Source organism: Uloborus diversus, chromosome 2 (assembly GCF_026930045.1).
Source record: "Uloborus diversus isolate 005 chromosome 2, Udiv.v.3.1, whole genome shotgun sequence".
NCBI lineage: Eukaryota > Metazoa > Arthropoda > Arachnida > Araneae > Uloboridae > Uloborus > Uloborus diversus.
The window spans coordinates 176,803,648-176,818,365 of NC_072732.1; the positions used below are offsets into that span (position 1 = coordinate 176,803,648).

A 14,718-nucleotide genomic window follows, 5' to 3' on the forward strand; every position below is an offset into this window, starting at 1 on the left:
TATGTTTTAGAAATGTAAGAACCATAGTTTTTACATTTTTGGTGCAGGATAAAGCAAAGAGCTGAATTTGACATATATTGGCATTCCTTCTCTCTACCCCCTCCCATTTGTGGTTTGTAGCCACACTTTTCCAAATTTTCAAGGTTTTCAAGCACTAGAAAATGAACAAATAAAATTAAAACTTGAAAATAGTAAATTTTCAAGTTTTTATGTGGAACGAATCATACTAATTTCCGGGAGTTGGGGGTACGTATCAAAGTGGGGGCCCTAAGCTATTGCTTGCTTAGCTTGTACCTAAATACAGACCTGGATCTGCTGGTAGTTGATTGTTTCCTGAATATTCAAGAAGTTTCTCTGAAAAATTAGGTACAGTATTTTCACTCCCAGTAAATTTTCTAAGAAATAAATAGTTCGATGGGCAAAAGACACACTCAGATGTTTAATTGCAAACTCTTCCCAGAACCAGCTATCAATATTATTTCCAACTACTTTTACACTTATGTTGCAGACTAATATTATTCACTAAAATTATTTTATTAAAGTTGGTGTAATAAGTTGATCAAGCAACCAACCTTGTAAAGTGTAAAAATGGTAAATGAATGCTGTCCAAACCAATTAAATGAAAGGCAAAATAAAAATTCATGAAATAAAAAATTCCCTACTTTGTTTTTGTCACTTTTATTTTTATTCGCTGGAAAGGTTTCTGTTTCTATAAAACACATGCGACCATCATTTTAAAAAATTTTACGGCAGTAAATATGTTCTCCATGTGTGTTATGTTTAGAAAAAATAAAATATGTACCACATACCTACATAAATACATTGTTCTTCAAAGCCAAGGGTAATAATCCCCCCTTCTGTTTCACATGATTTTCTTCTGCACTTACATAAATTGGATGTGCTTTTTTTTATGCTTTCTACACTTGTGTGCTTTTTCTATCTGGAAAACTTGTCCTACAAACTTCCCAGTTTAACTCCATGCAAAATGTCCTATTTCATGTCTCAAATAATGTTACCATTTTCATTACAGGATCAGAAATGTATGATATATAGTAATAATTATGTTTTTTCTGTTACAGGAAAATAAAAATAATACAACACTACTTGGTGGTGACTGGGATATCAGACAAGAGTATGATCCCGTTTGGCCAAATGATTATGAAAAGATCATGCGAGATAGAGCTGACAGGGAGAAGAGAATAAGAGACCGAGAGAGGGGAGAAAGGGATAGAGAGCGGGATCGGGATAGGGACAGAGAGAGAGATAGAGATAGAGACAGAGATAGAGATTATGACAGAGACTACAATGAGGAAAAACCAATGCGAAGAAATGACAGGTTTGCTCTTTTTAACACTTGCTTTAGATTAATCATGTAAAACTTACACTACGACGATTTTGGAACTCCCCAAGGGTCGGGCCTCTAGTTTTCAGCTAGGCTAGTTTCTGATTACCAAGATGTGCCTAATTCAGCCAGTGGCGTAGCTAGGGTGGGGCGGAGGGGGCAATCTGCCCTGGGCAGCATATATTTTAGGGGCGGTGATTTAGCACTTTTTATGTCGAAAAAAAATCTGTATTTTTAAAACGTTAATTTCGGAAAATATTCTAAAAAAGACCCTAACTTCCTAACGTTACCTTTTCTTTTTTTTTTTTTTTTTTTTTTGTAGGATGAATACGGATTAAATTAGTTTGCCTTTTCTTCCTTAAATGAAGTTTTCAATTTGTTCAATAATTAATGTATTAGATCTGTCTCAATGAAAGGACAGCAAATATAGGAACCCCCGCAGGCGGCAGAAACTGTAGCTACGCCACTGAATTCAGCTCCTTGATACATCCTGCGTAAAAGATGCAAAAATCACGATTCTTGCCTTTTTGCAGCATATTTTTCCAGATAAATTTTTGTGAACTCAACTATTATTATTGTTTGCATAACTTTTAAAAGATTTTGTTTGCCTATTTTTCTTCTTCCAATTATTTTACATTGTTTTTTCTTTAGATTTTTAGCATACAGTGCATGAGCCGAAAAAAAAAATTAAAAACACACTATTTTAACCTCTTTTTTTTTAAATTTAAGTTGATGATTTATTTTTTTGTCAGTTAATTTTTTTTTTTTTTTAACCAAACATTTCATAGGCGCTAGAGTATTTAAGTACATTTATCTTCTGCGATAACCATGTTAACAGTGAGTTCTTATCATTTTTATTTTAGGTATAACAGAAGGGACAGGTATGATAGAGGTAATCGAGATTTTGAGAGAGGAGGTAGAGAGCTAGATAGGCCAAGAGCAGTAGAAGATGATTATGAAGAAGATAGACCTCGAAGAGGTAAGTTGTCTGTTTAAGGCATTATTTAATTGTTAAAGGTAGTGTACATAATTTTTTGCATTATTATGCTTTAAATGTGTAAAAATTGATCTGTTTATATTTTGAAATTAAATTTAAACTTCTTGGCATAAATACAGTCAAACCTCGGTAACACGAACTCAACGGGAGCGCCAGACAGGGGCGGCGTTTCAACATTTCATTTGGGGGGTCGAGTTTCTTAAAAATGAGTTATTTGAAATAACTCATTTTTAACCTCCTCACTGAAATAATTTCAGTGAGGAGCAAAACACATATTGGCTACCAGGAGGGGATCATAAAAGGAGCTAAATATTAATGAAAATTAGGGTTTAAGAACAATTGTAACTTATACGAATTTTTTTAAATTTATTTTAATATAAGTTATCATTCTAAAATATCTTGATACTACAGATTTTACCTTTTAGTAAAGTTATAATGTATAATTTAATAACGAAAGCCTGTTATTAATCCTTCAATGCCCAGTGTCGTGCTTTTTTTCCAGTACAGCTAAAGGTGAAAGCTTTTTTTTTTTTTTTTTTTGCCCATTGTGTTTCAAAAATAATTCTCTAATCTCCTAAGACACGATAATGATCTTTTTCTACTAGCCTACTAGCCAAGCTGATTGGAATAGATAAAAAATAATTGAAGTAATAAAGTTATGTAAGAAAACCTTTCACACATTCTGCTCTTCAAAATCACCCAAGATAAATTTTTTATCATCAAATCGTGCATAAATTTCATTCGAAACTGAATCTTATTTTATACAAAATATTAATTCAATGTTATGTCTTAACATCATCTTATAGATTGATATCCCATCCTGCATGTCAAAGGGCAACAGCCTTTTCACCATTGAAAGAGTCGTTTCCCAATAATTCTTCCAGGCATTAAATCACTACTCTGAAATTTTAAGATGGGTATTTATGATTTTAACTCTTGAAGATCATCTTATATCACTCTGAGATTGCATAATCTAATAGTCCCAGTTAACAGACTCCGACTAACTAAAACTGAGGCCCTAGGCCAGCAATAATTCGGTTCGAAGGTACCCTGAAGACTCGATAGCAGAATGCAGTGGCTGATTTACAAGTTTGAGGCTCGTCGGAATGCATTTTTGGGGACCTCTTTGTTGATCACAGAACTGTGTAAATCATTTATCATGTGCATCTATGAATCCCCTTCGGTGCCCCTCATAATTTTAATATGGTAAATTCACTTCTGATAGAATGAATAAAAGTTTTTTTTTAAGGAAGTTTTTTTTCCTATTGACAAGTCATTACTTTCTTTTTATTAGTTTTAAAATACATGTATATTTTTTGTATAATTGTATTGATATGCATAATTCTTCAAGTAATTTGGGGCCCCAGGTCCAGGAACAGTTGACCTGTGCGGTAATCAGACTCTGAAAGCATATTATGCGTTGAGTAGCTGAAATGTAGTTTCCAGCAGGAGTAAGCGATGAACACTCATTAGATAAACATACATTTAAAATATGAGAGTAACAATGAATGCAAAATAGCAAGGAATTTTCTTGTAAAAAATGATACCACACTACTGCACGGGACTCTCATATTGTATGCGCCACCTTTATGCTAAGCACACAAGTGTGAAATGTTAAGCCTGTATGGGGAGAAGATTACTTCTTCAGTTAAAACAAAACATGATTTTCCTTTAGTGTTGTCTGTTCTGAAAACGTCAGCGTTCGGCAATTGCTTCATGAATTCCCAAGCCATTATTCAAAAAGCAGAAATCACTTGTGCTCTTGTTTGGAATGGTGTCGAGTTTCATTAATTTTTTCTGAGAATCAGCTAGAATTTTTCTAATGAACATTGATTTGCGATTTACATAAATTGAATTTATCCATTTTTTTTACCATTCTGGTCAAAAAATTTGGGGGTGCGATCGCCCCCTCTTGCTCCTCCTATTTGCCGCCCCTGGCGCCAGAATATTTCGTGTTAACGGAATTTCACGTTAACCAATTTCTACGTTTACCGGATTTTGTGTAAGCAGAACAAGTTTTTTTTGTTTTTGTGCGTCAAAAAATGCAGGAACCAAAGTACCTTTGTACAAAAATATACACCCAAGCATTTATATTCATAGTTTAAGTAAGAAACATAAGTAATTCGAAACAGAGGCAATGGCTATTCGAACCATTCCTCAACGACAGTACATTTTCAAGCAACTGATTTTTTACTTGGTCTCAAGACTGAAGTTTCGCTGCAATGTTGATGGATAAAAAAACACTTTATTGCTTTTAGACCTTAAACCTCTACAAGGGCAGAACAGGAATCTAGAATTAGACTTTTTTTTTCACGATGAAATTTTACATCTAGGTTTGTCAGCTACTTGTTGAAGATTTTACTGTTCATCCAAGCTTTTGTACTGTAAGCACCAGGACCGAATTTGGAAGTGTAGAGGCCTCGGGGCAACTAAGGAGTGGAGGCCCCTAATCGCGGTTTGAAAAGATCATCATATTTTCGAAAATATCCCATACTTTAATATATATCCGAATATTTTGATATATATGTATACTGCCGTGTGCAGGTAAAGGGCAGTAACTGCAAATTTTTCATTTTTCTTTTTTTTTTTGCATTTTTGTCATCTATTGTACGTTATCTTTATTGTACAAGCTCACTTATTAGGTTTCCGCTGAAAAAAGGCGCGAAGAAAAACGTCTTGTTCCAACATTTTCCTATTGCTAGTATTGAATCCACCAGACATTTCTTCAAATATTTCGAAAACTTGTTTCTGCAGATACTGCCATTTTCGACCTGTGAAAGTTAAGATATTTTGTAAAAAATTTTATTGTGGGAGCCCCTTTGTTGTGGAGGTCCCAAGGCAGTAGCCTTGCCTGCCCTCCCTTAAATCCAGCCCTGGTAGGCACAGTCAACAGCTAAAGTTTGTAGTTTCTTGAACAAGGTGGTTTTCCCGATTTTCATACAGGAGAGGAATTTTTCTCGCTGCCATCGATGTCGCTTGCGTTCAAGTGCAGCAATTTCGACTTTTGAAAGTAATATCACGTAGAAGTATTGGGATTTTCTCATTTCTTTTCCCTTTTTTCTTTAAGACCTCAAATCAAAATTTTCTTTGTCCTATGCGGGATCGCGTCTAAATAATCTTTGTGTTAAGCGATTGATTTAATACTAATTTGTATTAGTACAATAGACCTCTGGTCACAGTGCTTGGCTCTTCTGAGCCACCTTCTCCATCATTTCAACACTAATTTGTAACTTTATCTGACGGTGAATGGCATTTATTTCTCGTTAAGCAAAATTTTGCGTTAAGCTAGTTCGCGTTAACAGAGTTTGTATTTGATTGTCTCAAAATTTTGATTTTATTAATTTTTAACTTGCGCCATTTAAGTTGGAATAATAACATTTACTAGTCGACCCGTGCGGAACTCCGCACTCTGCTTCGAATCATTTCACGTGGCATTTCTCTCTTTAAAAATTTCAAAGAACATTATGAAGAAGAATCGAAAAAAGTAAACGGATTAAGTAAACTGAAAAAAGTAAAGACACAAAAGAAGGCATGTAATTTAAAGACATCAGCGACAAAACCTCGTTAAATACAACGCTGTGATGATGTAATCATCGCTCATATTTTGGTTGTACGTATTTTCAATGGGAACATAAATATCATTAAAAGTGTGACTGAGTGACTCGTGAAAAAGCAATAGCTGTGCATGTGAAAAAACGGGTTGTGGCAAATACAATCCTGCCTATGTAAGCCTGTAACGAAAAAAAAGAGGCACAAAAGAGCTATGTATTGTCACGGATTCGAACTGGCGCCATTCTGATTGTCAGCATGACACTCCAACCAACCGAGCAATTTCGGGTTCGTTTTCGAGTGCTATTCATTGAAGCAATGTGAAATAAAAAACAGCCAAAATCGTTTTGCAAAAAAAAAAAAAGGACCATGCGTCTATGTTTTGTCATTAGCCAGCTGATACGCTTTAAAATTATTTGTAAGTCATGGAATTTGATTAAGGAATGAGGAAGATCTCGCATAGCGATTGAAACAAACATTCTAGAAAAATAATATATTAGATTTAAAATAAATGTTTTTATTTTTTAAAGTTGATACAATTTCCCATAGCAAGCTGCTTTAACTGTTACGGCTTGAATGCCAGCACATGTTTTTCTTTTAATCCAACACTTAGAATTCAAAACCAAAACCAGTTGAACTGAATCCGTTTTTTAGGTGTAATTTTTCGAACGTAGAAAAATTTTTTTACACCGAAAGCAAAGGATAAGAAAAGGATTTCTTATTTTTGAAGTTGAAAGTAAATTTAATCGTTTTTTAAGCACAGCTTTTCAAATGTAGTAAAAATGTGACTGGCTATTTGTTTTTTGCCGAAAGAAGAAAAGAAATATATTTAACCCATCAAGCTGTTACTAATTTTAATGTTTTACTTCGTAGTCTAATAAATATTCATAGATTAACTAAATGAAAAGCGTAATTTCAATTTGGGGTAGTTTTTTTTTTTTTTGCACAAAGAGTCAAAAACTGTGATTAGAAGATCTTTATTTTAGTATACGATTTTTTATCTGAACAAAAATAGTTCCATCGTAGTCTGAAATCTCAAACCTAATATTTATATTTGCGCTCACATCATGCTTTATTTTTCTGATTGGAGCCAAAGCTTTAAAAACAAAACAAAGCACCATATAATTTAGAATCAATTGAGCTACAGGTTGCTCAACGTTTTGTAATAGCAAGGAGCGTTCCTGTCTCATTTATTTCATTCCTTCACTTGTGTTATTGATTGTTTCTAACTGTATGTGCAATGCATGATATTCGTCTAATTTTTCGATACAGATCATCCGGGATGGGGCCCGAACACTCGTTCTTCTGGTTACCAGTCGAACGCTCTGTCAATCAAGCTGTTCTGCTCTGCCGATCACAGAGCAAGTTAAAGTTATAAATATAACTGAAAACCTCAGTCCGGGGATTTAAAACAGGTTTTTTAAGAGAAAAAATACTTTCTAGACTTTGGGTCTATTTTTCGTCAGTAGCCTAAACGATATGCTTTAAAATGAAGGGTAAATCAAAGAAATTGCTCAAGAATTGAGGAAGATCTCACGTAGAAACAAAAAACAGGCTACAGAAATAATATATAAGGATTAACATAGTTTTCTAAATTCAATCATCTTTTTTGGACTTAAATATTGTAATTGCTTTATTGTTTTCCTAAGAATTCCAGATTTTAAGATCACATGTATTTTAAACTTAACAAAACAAGTCCATTAGTTTATTAATTCTGTGTAAGTTATTTTTAGAAACAGGCAGTTTGTAAGAACAGTGTTCGCGCTCAACTATTCGTAACTTGGGTCCCAAGGACCCATTAATGAAATAGATTTGGGTCCTTTGGCGGAAAAAATGAGTCCCTTAAATTTTAAACAGAAAATCTTAGCACATAATTGAATAATATACAACTATTTATACTTTATGAAAAGAAACTATCCACATAGTTATTTGAAAAAGGTATGAAATAAACTAAATTGGTTAATTTTGCCCTTTTTTCTGTGATTATCATATGTTCAAATAATACACTTGCAAGATTTAGTTATTTGAGAAACTATTTAGTCAGTTACAATGAGGTAAACTCAAAATTTACTTTAAAGTTGGATTTTACCATGAAATAAAAAATAAATGCCTTTGATTGATCAAGCAGAAAGCGCTCCCTTAACCTTTGCTTTCATGAACATTTTTCTAGGTGAAAAAAAGCAACTAGCCCCCCCCCCCCCTCCATCAATTATCAATGGCAATTTCATACAAATAGAAAAAAATCGCAAGCGAATTAACACAACGCAAAAATCGCGATCGCAAAAACGAAACATTTTCGCACATGAGTATGAAAATTGCTCATTTGCAATCTTAAATTAGAAAATTTGACTTCATTGTGACTCTTTTAAAATATCTGTGTTGGCTTTGGTGCTACTTTTAAAATTTCGCCATTTTCAAAATGGCGCGATCGATTAATACGTGACTTTTGCAAGTCCAAATAAAAATAGCCCCTCAGAAATAGGTGAATTACTAGAAAATGAACAAGGTTAAAGTGCTTTTGTATAAAATTCATATTCATAAGTAATTTAACAAGAAAAATGTTAAGTTCAGAACTTTGTGTTTTGCGCGATCAGGAAAATGTTCGCCTTTTTTTTTCACCCATCCTTTTATTGAGGATGCAAGATAATAATTTTCAAAAATAATTCTGGTTAGGTGAATGCAAAATAGATAAGCTTTTACTACTCAGTTGTCCTGTATCAATCCTGAAGATTGCATTGAAACCACTCTTACTTTTGATCTTTATTGTTGTTTTCAGGAATTTCCCCAAGATAAAAGTTGAGGGAGAACTTATTCTTAGAATACAGTACAATGGGCTGTTTATGAACTTGCAATACTTTGCTCCTTGAGCTCTACCCAGGAGGTCACTGTAAGCTCCAGTCTTATCACTAAAATTCCATTGACTGGTCAACAGTAGGGGTGTGTTTGAATAGCTGATACAGAGATAGGGTCATTTTAATCCTTTTCTGTTGATTCTCCTGGTCATTGAAGCTTAAAAGCATTCACTAGATAGATCTTCAGCATTTTCCACAATTTTTTTTCTGGTTTTTATCTTTTGGGTGTTCTGGGTCCCTAGGACCCGAATTTTCGCGGAAGTTGCGTCCCTTTCCCGCGAATTTGCGTAAAAAACCCGCTATAGGGCGTAAACGCGAACCCTGTAAGAAGTTTAATAAATGTTCAAATCCTTCTTGAAATTGCAAGAAAAAATTTACCAGTAAAATAAAGCTTTCATAATTTCTCCAAATTCATCCTTTTATTGTGGAAAAAACATTTCATCACTAAACTTACAAATTAAATTACAATAGGGTCTCGAAAATCCGAGCTAATTGGGGCTCACGCTACCTCGGATTACTGAAAACTTGCATTATCGGGAAAATTCTCATTGATTTAAATTTTACACTATTCTAATGGGGCATAAAGTGGAACATCTTACTCTTTGTTGTATAGTGGAAATGATGCATTTTCTGAGCAAAAAATTATCACCTAAAAATGCATTTTGATTGTCTCCAAACCCATTTTTAAGTATTGCTCTGACAGCTGTATGTGTGTGCTTACATAAGTAAAGTACCTCCCATAATGCTAAAACAATTTGTCATAAAAAGTTAAAATTTTGCTCAGACGACTCGTACGACATTGTCACATTCAATAGAGTCACTTCACCTGTGGATTGCTATCGGATATTTCAAAAAGGCTATTTTTCCGTTTCTTGTTGCAAAACATTGTTAATTTTTTAGTCATTTTTGGTATTAAGTTGATGAATACCTTATGCCACTCGTCAAATACTTACACCGACCTCTCAATACCTTTTTAATATTTTATTGAATGTAGATAAGGAAATTTTACTTTAAAATAACAAAGCATTTTCAATTTTTAAATTTTGATGAAAATAATTTTTAGTTATATACACAATATGAATAATGCATCTAGAATTAAACGGAACTGCAGACTTTTGAGACTCGGATTTTTGCGACTCTACCATGCTTTGAGGTTAGAAAGAATGCCTTTATCAGTGCATAGAAATAATAGCCACTGGGGGAAAAGCATTCAAGTTATGCTTTACTTGTATATAAACTCATATATATGTAATTTAATTTGCAAGACTGCCGTGAATTGTGGTTTTTCCTTATTGAACTTCAGCACAAATGTTAACTTAGTTTATTTTTGTAGATTTTACTCTCATCTTCTTAAACACAAAAAATAGAGCAAGATAGGATTTTATCGATTGATGAGATACAATTTCTATCTATTGTTATTACTTTATTTATGACTGGAATTACAAGAAGTTCAAATTTTTGTAATTATAGGATGGAGGGGGGAGATGAGTGTGAAACATTCACGGAAACACTATAAATTAACACTAATTTCTCACTATTTTGCCTGACTTCAATAGGGTAACGGCACCAGTAACAGACATGCTTAAGACATTGCTCTTTTTAAACTACTTTTCTCTCATGCAACTACATCTCATCTAACATTTGACTGCTTCTGGACCCTCTGAATTAGTTAATTCTATTTTCATATGCTCAATTTTGAAAAAAAGTACGACCCCCAGTAACAGACATGGAAAAATCAAATGGAGATCAAACACCGATCTGATGATACATAGTAACAGACAGTATGAGGAAAGTATAAGTATGTATAAAATATCTTTTTTCACTTCAAAATGTGCAAAAGTGTTTATTTTTTAGAACTGATATAATATATTCAAAGGAACATGAAACACAAGCTGACTTTTTGGTGGCTGTTCATAACCTTCCACCACTGCCTTGTAAATACCAACTGGCTCATAAAATTCACTCTGATAAACACTAGATGGTTGCACCGTATTCATGGGCCACAGCAACATCAGTTTTACCCATCTAAAATTGTTAGCACAGTAGACCCTCATTTTACGTGGGTTTAATTTACGTGGTTTCGATTATACACGGTTTAAGATTTGACACCTTTATTTTATTTTACGTGGATGAGTTTGAGTTTTACGCGGATGGGGCAACATGCAAACAGATACAATTTTCCCCTTTTTCAAAAACCAAACTCCTAAAGATTGCAGATCACACGTAATAAACTGCATTTTATTGTGCTAATAATAGAGCTTGGGCCACAGGAGACATTTTATGCATTTGATTACAGAGCTCTTTCCAGAAGTAAAGTTATTAAACTCGCACAGTTCAGAACTCACTGGAAGAAGAGCTTTCAGGAGTGACAAAGGAGGCCAAAACCAACGGGGATACCGACGTCAGTGACGCACAACCAAAAATGTTCACATTGAAAATTTTGTGCCATTCCTACACAATTGAAATGATTGTTTTGATTTGTTAGTGAAGAAAGATTCTATCATGGAAATGACGCAAGTGATCATGGATGCGTTAAATGCTCTGCAAATAATTACAGAGAAAAATTCTTAATGACTGACAAAAGATTATCATAGCCTGCTCCACTTTTTAAACAGAACATGAAAAAAATTAATGTTTTCTTTATGCATGTTGAGCGTAAAAGTTGATATAAGGACACATTAAACTTATTATACAATTAGTCATCACTGAAATGAAGTATTTTGATATCTACGGAACCAAATCCCTATTTTAACACTAGTATTAGGTCTCAATTTACGCGGCATTTCCGTAGAACGTAACCCCCGCATAAAACGAGGGTCTACTGCATTAAAATCTCAACTTACGACTGTCTGTTACTGGTACTGTTGCCCTACATTGTCTTTTGTTTCCTTTTTTTTTTTGCAATTTTGTTATTTTGCAAATATTTTATTGTAGTGAAGTGTGTTCTTATTACCTATTGCTTTTTATATTTATTATTACATTATGTAAAGGTCTCATGTTTTGTGCTGTAGCCATTATAGGATTCTACTGATTAGAATTATTTGAAACTTTTTAGTTCAAAATGCTGGTGCAGCTATAGCTCCTCCTCCTTCTCTCTTGGAGTCAACAGACAGAAGGGAATCCATGCAGATTCCACCAACACCATTTGCTACTGGGTAATGCATATGTAATCAAAATGTAATCCTTTTAATTTGAATTTATATCTTATTTCAAAGCTGTTCTTGTATGTACTTTTTGTTTTTTCTTTTGATATTCCCACCAAAAATTGTTCTTTAGATTCTAGTTTTTCTATTAAAATTATATTGTTTTAATAACATAAGACTATTGGTTTTGAATGATAACTGAATAAGCAAGGTATTTTTGCCTAGGTAAAAACATTTTAACTAAATTTAAGTATGCTTTCCATAATTTTAGTTCTAATTGTCTTTTGAAAAGATTTGTTTTATTGTTGCTAAATTTTTAATTTTTTTAATAACATTTTTTGATTGCATTCAGTGATGTGGTGAACATAGGCGGATTTAGAACTGAGTTCCTGGGGGGGGGGGCAGCATTTTTTTTTTTTTTTTTTTTTTAGTATTAGCAGTTGCATTGATTACATTTGGCTGGATTCAGACTTAGTGTGCCCCTAAGCTATTTCAGGGTTTTGGTCTCTTTAGTAGTCTGGTCAACTTTTCTATCGGTGGCAAAAAAAAGGGCCATTTTTAAAGCCCCCCCCCTCCCCATCCATTATACATAAGGTCTAAGGTGGAAAATGGAATCCCTCTTAAGTAGGGGATAGAATATCTCCAATTTTTAGGGGGTTCGGGGTTTTTTCCCCGGAGGAACTTTTGTAAAATAGATATAAAATTCTGCATTTTAAAGCCTTAGAAGGGGTAATTGGAACTACTAAAATCTCGAAGACAAATAGCAAAACACTTTTTTGCAAATTACGATAATACACAGTAGAAATGGTTTTCGGTTTTACAAATCAATTACAGCAGTTTTCAGAGAGAAAAAGCGAGAAAGAATAGAAGATTATGCATTGTTATTTGCTTACTTTGGCTGTCGGTTCAATTCAATCAGTTTTTGATCACGCCTCCAACCCACCGACAAATACAACAATGAATTAAATACAAAATGATCAATAGTAAAAAAATGCTTTAAAAGAAATGGTGTATAGATTTAGAAAATAGGCACATTTGGACAATTCATAATTGATAAGAAATAAAGTTGAAGCACACTTTGCTTAGGAATTTCAAAGACTCATCTAATCCGTTTCAAGGACTCAAGAACAGTTAAAATTATTTAAGGCACAAAAATTGGCCTTTCCAGTTTCTGAAATTTAGTGCTTGATTGTACTGTTTTACAGTATTGTTCTAACTTTGTAAGAAACAACTATATTAAGTTTGGGGCCTCAGTGGCCGAGCGGTATCGCTCAGCAACTGCTTGCATGCAGAGAGGCACAGGTTCGATTCCCGCCCACAGCCCTGGATGTTTTTCTGATTTCCTTGTATTGTAATAAATCTGAATTGTGCTATCTGTCTTATGTGTCTGAGCAAAAGTCGGACTTCCACCTAAAATGGGGCTCAGTCAAACGGAAGCCACTCATATTAGCCTCAAAAGCGGATTAACGCCTTCGTTATTCATTACCTTGGGTGCTCCAAGGGGCATCAGAAACAACAACAACATTTTAAGTTTAAAAGAAAAAAAAACTATTGATTTTTCATTACAACAACTTTTTATTTTCAATTACAAGTAGTGCAAAAAACAAAAACAAAAAAATAGAGATAGTGTTTTTTTTTTTTCCTTCTGGGCTGCACAGAATAACACTATACAGAAGAAGTATGATAAACGCAAGTAATACAAAATAATTTCCAAAATTTCTGCATTCAGGATTAAATAAACAGCAATATGTGAAACATGTGAGTCACAAAAATTTATCTCAAGTAATGTGCTACAGAAACGTGAGAACCATGATTTTTATATTTTTGATGCAGGATGTGGCAAGGAGCTAAATTGGACACATTTCGGCATTTCTCCCCCTACCCCCCCATCAATTGTTATAAATTTTTAAATTTATGGTTTGTATTCACACTTTTCCAAATTTTCAAGTACTTTAAAATGGAATTTATTTTTTCAAGTAGTTTTCTTCTTTTCTTTAAAGAACAAATCATTAAATTTTCCGGAGTTGGGGGCCTTCAACAAAGCGGGTGCCCTCAACTAAAGCTTGTTTAGTTTGTAGGTAAATCTGTTTTTTTTTTTTTTAATCTTTGTTTTAGTTTCCAAATTGTTGAAACAGTCGTTGATCATTTTAAGTATAGCGGCTGATTACTTATATTTTCACTCATATACTTGCTCTAATGGTTTTTAATTCAAAGTAGTCGTTTTCAACACATTTCAACAACCTTGGTGACAGCTTTGCTCTTTGTAATACAGTGTATGGTCCCCCCCCCTCCCCCCCCCCCCCCCCGTCAGAAAAGGACAGTCACTATTCTCTTCATTTTCACTTCTGAACTTTTCAAAAACAGGAAAAAAAAAGTCATGATTTTTTCTTTTCACATTTAATTTTTGAAATGTGTGCTGTTACCATGTATAAAGTCCTCCCAAGACTGGAGGTCATTGACCCCCCTCGCCCCCCCCCCCCCCATAAATCCGCCCATGGTGGTGTATATAACTAATGGATAACAGTTTCACCATTTAAAATTAATTATTTTAAAAGCTGTTTGCAATGTTAAAGATTCATGCAAAAAAAAAAAGTGTTGAGCGAAAGTTTTCCCTTTTACTAAAAATTATTATTATTTGTTTTGCTTGATATTTCAACCTTCAAAATAATTCTGTAAATCTTAATTTTCTAAAAATAGCTTTTTAAATGCTTTTCTTGAAGGATAAAATTAAACGTTCTCTTAATTCAGGAAGACCATGACTTAAAACGATTATAATGCGTCAAGTTTTGTAATAGATTTAGGGGCCTATAAAGAAGCCTTATTTTCTTTTTAAAA

The 14,718-nt window shown here is 33.6% G+C and overlaps 1 protein-coding gene across 2 annotated transcripts in view; it reads left to right on the plus strand.

Annotated features, from left to right (window-relative positions):
- Positions 1-14,718, plus strand: part of LOC129217513 (splicing factor 45-like) — a 42,038-nt gene that overhangs the window by 15,277 nt on the left and 12,043 nt on the right. For both annotated transcript variants that reach the window (XM_054851827.1, XM_054851828.1), the window contains exons 5-7: positions 1,080-1,336; positions 2,206-2,321; positions 11,796-11,895. In XM_054851827.1, the coding sequence (XP_054707802.1) occupies positions 1,080-1,336; positions 2,206-2,321; positions 11,796-11,895 (473 nt within the window). The remainder of the gene's footprint in view (positions 1-1,079; positions 1,337-2,205; positions 2,322-11,795; positions 11,896-14,718) is intronic.